The sequence below is a fragment of the Triticum dicoccoides genome, chromosome 5A (assembly GCF_002162155.2).
Source record: "Triticum dicoccoides isolate Atlit2015 ecotype Zavitan chromosome 5A, WEW_v2.0, whole genome shotgun sequence".
NCBI lineage: Eukaryota > Viridiplantae > Streptophyta > Magnoliopsida > Poales > Poaceae > Triticum > Triticum dicoccoides.
The window spans coordinates 525,384,116-525,390,159 of record NC_041388.1 but is presented as its reverse complement, the minus strand read 5'-3'; the positions used below and the strand labels follow the sequence as shown (position 1 = coordinate 525,390,159).

Here is a 6,044-nt window from a genome sequence, read left to right as displayed (position 1 = left end):
GTAGTTCTTAGTTCTTATGCCAGATCAAGATCTATCTACATTGGGCCTCAAGAATGGTATCGCTATAACAACTTGATATTTATGGTGAGAGAAATGTAAGTTGGTTCATGAAGAAAAGTCTGAAGATGCGTACCAAACTTCGGTGGGGGCTTGTGCTATAACAACAAAGTATGTTAATGCCCACTCCCCGAAGACAACAACAGAATAGAGGGATGGAGCAAACCTCCTACGGGTTTTGTGAAGCTGAATGTTGATGCTTTTTTTTTATCATGGCCTGCTTTCGGGCACAAGGTTGTCCTCAAAGATGACAATGAAAGGTTCATTATTGGCGGGAAATCAAAATGGATTGGCGTGCAAATGTTTTGACAGCGAAAGCGTTGGCTCTAAGATTTGACTTATTACTTGCACAAAAGGTGGGATGTAATCGTCTTGTGGTTAACTCCAGCAATATGGAAGTAATTGATTCAATGAAGAATGGAGGACATTCAGCGGGAGCCGCGACGGCAATGTTCAATGATTTTTATTTTATGGCTTGTGATTTTTCTCTTACTAGATTTAAACATTATAACAGGAATCAAATAAGGTTGCTCATAAACTTGCTAGGTTAGCAAAAAATTCGTGACAAGGGATATATTGGTTTGAGGAGCCTGCGAATAATAGTATCTTTTCTTATTGACGATGTAACCATTATTTCCTATTAATAAAGTTGATGTTTTTGTTTTAAAAAATCCGCAATACGTTGCACTTACGGAGTATATATTTCTCAAACATCTCAGCGTGGATATACCGAGTCGACTCGGAACCTGCGATAACCGACGAGGTGGCCGTTAAGCGTGCTGATGGCCTCCTCCACGTGCTCACTGCTCTCGAGCGTGACCCTAGTAACTATTGTTTTCACATGTGCTTTTTTTTGCAAAGTAATGGAAATTCACGTTCAGTGTTCGTTTTCAGATTTTCTTGTCTGTTTTTCTATCAACTAAGAATGTCTCTTATCATTTCTGGATTTCAGTTTTTGTGCACAACATACAATTTTCAGCATGCAGGGGGGAGGGGGGTTGGGTGTTGGGGCGAGGGGCGCACCTTAGTTGATCCCCCACGCATCGGCTCCAAGTCAACGTTATCTGGATCGCAAGCAGAATCACACCCAGCTGCCTGCCCGGGCTCAACCTCCATGTCTTCTCCTGTCGCCGGTGAGAATAAGAAGAAGAGGATCGGTAAGTTGGGGAATGAAGGCGCATTGCCTGGACTGGGGGCCGGGGTCAAAGCCAGGAAGACATGAGGTTCTTTTGTTGTGGTCTGCGTTTGCTTGTTAACAGGTTTGTTAGGCGGCTCGTTTCTTTCTATTTAGGAGAAGGCATTCATAGCTAGTTTTATTGAATCAAATAACACTTACATGGGACAGGTTGACGTGCAAATCGTAGAAGGGCCAAAGAGACTGGCGCAAATTCGACTGAGTACTGAATATAGACACGTGTGAAAACGCAAATCAGAAGAAAGAAAAATGGCCAGAAGCAAATAAAAAAACAGACGTCTGATGATTAGTGACTCCTTTGGGAACGCGCTATAGTTGCTCCCACTGTGTGAAGGAAATTCCGCAATACATTGCATGTACGGATTATATTTCTGAAACGTCTCAGCGTGGATATACCCAGTCAACTCGGAGCCTGCGGTCACCGACGAGGTGGCCGTTGAGCTTGTTGATTGCCTCCTCCGCGTGCTCACGGCTCTCGAACGCGACCCACCCGAATCCCACGGGGTCATGGCTCCTCGAGCTCGTTAAGTCGCCCATGAGAAGCGGCCCGAACCGCGTGAAGAGCCCGCGCAACTCGTGCTCGCCGGGGATCACGCTCAGCGGCACGTTGGTCACGCGCACGAGGCGGCGCAGCTGGTGTTGGCTCCCAGAGCCGGAGGCGGAGGCCAGCAAGAGCGGGTGCCTCCCCGGGGGGCACCGCTCTCTGCATGTTCCGAGGCTAAAAGGCCCGTGGATGTAGTTGTAGGGGCAGAAGTGATCGTTCTCGTGGATTCTGCCTACTCCGCAAAGGTCGCATGTCCTCTTCTCACGGCGGCGGCGCTCATCGTCTGGGAGAAAACGAGGGATGTCGTCAGTACACGACTCGATTATAGAATATAGTTAAGTGTGGCTGATTTATTACAACTTTGTACTATTAACTTTATACGTACTGAATTAGCGATACTTATTTTAGGACCAAGGAAGTAGCAGAATATACAAGTCATATCATATGCGTACGCACGTTTCTTGTCGTCCTGCTCCTTGGCCGGCGCCGTTCCCTCCTGCCGCCGGTTTCTGTGTCCTGTGCGCGCGGCAGAGGGTTTGGGTTCGATGGCTTTTGAGACGTGCACAAATAACGCATGTAAGCAAAACCTGCGTATTGTTTGTGTCCAACAAAGAGAGAGAAGCGCACAAACCTTGCGGCGCTGGCGCAGAGGACTTCTTGACGATCTTCTTCTTTATCGTAGCCGCTCTGGTCTTTCTCCTCTTCTTCTTCTCGCCGATCTTCCTCCGCTGTCTGCGGCTGGCCATCTCCTCGACTTTCCAGCGGTTGATTTCTTGTCTATCGTTTTTCTTACTTATTAACCTTGTGGTTTATAGTTATATAACTCTCAATGAGACTTGGAAGGTTTGGATACCTAATTCGACCGTGACTCGGATCGGATGTTTTTGTTACTCTATCTTATAATATTCTAAAAAAGCAACACCTCGTACGCACTACTACGTACGAGAAAGAGACCCGCCGTATCGATCTCCTCCTTCTTCCTCGCTCCCCACTCCGCGGCGCCCAGAAAAGCTGCATACATGGCACAGGACGCGAGCGCGCGCGCTGCGGCGATCAACTTCTGGAAGGACCCGAACGCCGAGTCGTGCTGCATCTGCGGGGAAGAGGACGCGGGGGAGAAGCACGGCGAGCTCTCCTGCCCCTACGACTACCTGGTGTCCTCGGCCGGGTACGTGCCCTGCAGGGCGCGGCTCACCGCGGGGAGGGACGACAGGGACGCGCCGTCCGGCCACCGCGCGTTCCTGCGCCGCTTCGTGCGCGTCACCAACCTGCCGGAGCGCTGCCGGCGCCCGGCTCGCATAGCGGAGCTCTTCGCCCGGTTCGGGCCCCTGAGGACGTGGCACGTCGCAATGGACGCCCCCGCGGTGTGCAAGGGCTTCGCATGCGTGGTCTTCGAGCGCCGGGAGGATGCCGAGAAGGCCATTGACGAGCTCAACTGCTATTGCTTTGGCGGCCACAGCTTGCGAATAGACTGGTTTTATCCCAGCGCCTAAAGCTTTGTACTCGTTTTATGAAAGGCTTAGATGTTTGTCGACATCTTGTTATATGCAAATGGTTGGTGTGAACTCTATTATACTTATTTTATTGTATAGCTAACATGTTTGTCCGTTGCAACGGAAGAAAAAAAACCACGGCAAGCATGACTCAACCCCTTCTCCCTCGAAAACATGTTTTAGAGCCTATGCACCCGGGTACTTCTTATCCAACCACTCATTCCTGCATCACGATTCGTGCAAATAATTTTCTCTTTTTTGTTTTTCTCATATAGAACATGTATTTGTACTTCAACTTTGCAGCACAACAAAGCTTTCTATGTAGAATGTGGGATAAAACTTACAGATTTTTGATCCAACATAAATATACAAAATGAGATTTGTTTGATTAAAAAAATCTTATTTTTCATATTTATGTCGGACAAAAAAGTCTGAAAGTTTGATCTCACATTCTAGTTACAAAGTTATGTTGTACTGCAAAGTTTGAAGTTTAAGACATGTTTTATATGAGAGAAACAAAAAAGAGAAAATTCCATGTAATAAGGTAGTTGTGTAGCACAGATTTCAAAGCAACGTTGGAGTGCTAGGATAGTGAGGCCCGGGTGCATAAGCTCACAAAATCTGCATTCCCCTCCCCCTTCCTCCACATGCCACTTTACTCCGTGTCATTGCTTATCCTCTTTTCCATCCTCGGTGACAACGGTGATCACGATGTTCATATTGTTAAACAATGTAATCTACAATATTATATAAACCGTACGGTATTGTATAAATCGTACAGTTATCTCTACTTTTAATGTTTGAGTTTGTTGTATAGTATGGTTTATTTTTGTCTCATCATTTTCAACCGTTTTATTTCGCTGGTTTTATTTCGTCTCATCCTTCACCACCCCTACTTAAAAAAACACTGTATGCCGCCACTCCTCTCGATCCACCCCCTCCGGCTACCACCTCGCTCTTTCCCTCCTCTCACGCTCCACCGCCGCCGCCCCATCTCCCGCTCCGCCATCGCCCTCCCTCGCGGCAGAGGGGAAACCCTAGATCACGCGCGCCACCACCTTATCTCCCTGCCCTTCGTCTCGCCGTTGCCGGAGGAGCGTCCGACGAAGCCCGCGTCGCCTCCAAGGAAGGCGACGGTGGGGCCCTTCGTCCGTTTTCGTAGGCCATGGCTGCCTGAGCGGCCCGAAGGATGGACTGTGCGGTGACGGCGCGTAAAGGTGCGGCGTATCCCGTGCAGGCGAGCTCGTCGCAGCGCGCGGGAGGGCGTGGCGCCGTGGCAGTGTGGTGGAGGGCGTCGTGGAGCAGGGCGTCGATCTGGAGGGCGTGGGACTGAGCGCACGTGCTCCCGGTCGCAAGGAGGCTCGCGGGCACGTCGCCGGCGTGCGGCACAGGGCGCCAGAGTTGATGCGGCCTCGGCCGCTGGTCTAGCGGCGCCCTGCTGCTCGAGTGGGCAGGCGGGCGTCCCCTGCTGATGGCGCTGCAGGCCTCCAGAGGGCGGGCGTTCTTGGACGTGCTCCTTGGCGCGGATGGTGCGGGGCGTGCGGCTGCACGTAAAGGATGGCGCGGATCTGGGCAATGGCAGCGCGAAGTGGCCGTTTCTCCGCTGGCTCGATCTGCTGCTAGCCTGCTACGGTGTCCAGGTGGCCGGAAGGAAATTGTCAGTGGTTGGAGGGGCTGTAGGCGCGCTGATCTTACACGGTGATGGTTGGCGAGGTGGGCTACTCGGGTCCACTGGTTGGATGGTTGAGGTTGCCTCCAACCTCTGCCGGAGTTGTCGATGGCGGCGCCGGCAGGCCGTTTCCTTGCTGAAGGTATCAATGTTGCAATCCTCACCTTCCACTGCCCCGTGCCTCCCCTGTGATTCACTGAAAACCTGATTCGATCCAGCATGCTTTGCTTTGTATTGCGCAACAGCCAGACATGCCCATCCGGCCGGAAAGGAATCGGCAAGCTGCAGATCGATCAAGCTAACTAATTTTCTTTTCTTTGTTTGCACGGCCAGATAGCACACCTTCTTGCTGATTACTTCTTCCAGTACACTCACGTGAAACAACATAGATTCACTAATTGATTTCGGCCAGATGCGTTAATACAGAAAGTTAGCTTGATTAGTTAATCTTCAGCTAGATGAGCGCACACATGTAACGCACAGAAGGTGCAAACACGGGAATATCTATTGGATGACAATAGGTGTGTGATGCACCTATGCTTTTGTTGTTTTGATCTGGTGAAGTTCACAGGGGTTCTTATTTTCATAAGGCCAAATGATGTTCATCAGTGCGTTGGATATCTTTCCTCTTTTTGCTATGTATGTTTTCATGATATTTCTCTTGTCCTTTACATAAAATATCTTTCCATTACCCCTCGGATGACTCCCAAATGTTGTAGTTCATCGTCTGTCAAAAAAGGTGCTTTGTATGATAATATTATTTTTTTGTTATGTTTATTCAACAGTACACATCAACATTGATTGTGCTAGGCGTGATGGAAGTGTGATGCTCGCAGACACTTGTCAAGATGCGGAAGGATGGGGAACTTTGGTATATATGAATGACAAACATGATGAGAATATGGATGCCACATTAGGTTGACATGGAGTGGAGAGGATCCAAGGTAGGGGTGGCGAAGAGAGGCATTGGAAGAACAAAGAAGAAGGTATTTGGCGGGAAATAAGACAAAAAATCAGTTGGACACATAACGTTTAGCAAAAATGAGCTCACCATTTTCGAGTGTTTACTACATCCTGGTCATCTAC

The 6,044-nt window shown here is 49.3% G+C and overlaps 2 protein-coding genes across 2 annotated transcripts; one reads left to right on the top strand and one right to left on the bottom strand.

Moving 5' to 3' along the window:
* Nucleotides 1-1,633: 1,633 nt before the first annotated feature.
* Nucleotides 1,634-2,076, bottom strand: LOC119296735 (eukaryotic translation initiation factor 3 subunit G-like). Its single transcript, XM_037574827.1, has 2 exons — nucleotides 2,062-2,076; nucleotides 1,634-2,014 (listed from the first exon to the last, which is right to left on the bottom strand). Exons 1-2 carry the CDS (start codon nucleotides 2,074-2,076, stop codon nucleotides 1,634-1,636), a joined length of 396 nt encoding a protein of 131 aa, XP_037430724.1.
* Nucleotides 2,077-2,815: 739 nt separating this feature from the next.
* LOC119299864 (eukaryotic translation initiation factor 3 subunit G-like) lies at nucleotides 2,816-3,289 on the top strand. Its single transcript, XM_037576999.1, has one exon. The coding sequence runs from the start codon at nucleotides 2,816-2,818 to the stop codon at nucleotides 3,287-3,289; it is 474 nt and encodes a 157-aa protein (XP_037432896.1).
* The last annotated feature ends 2,755 nt before the right edge of the window (nucleotides 3,290-6,044 follow it).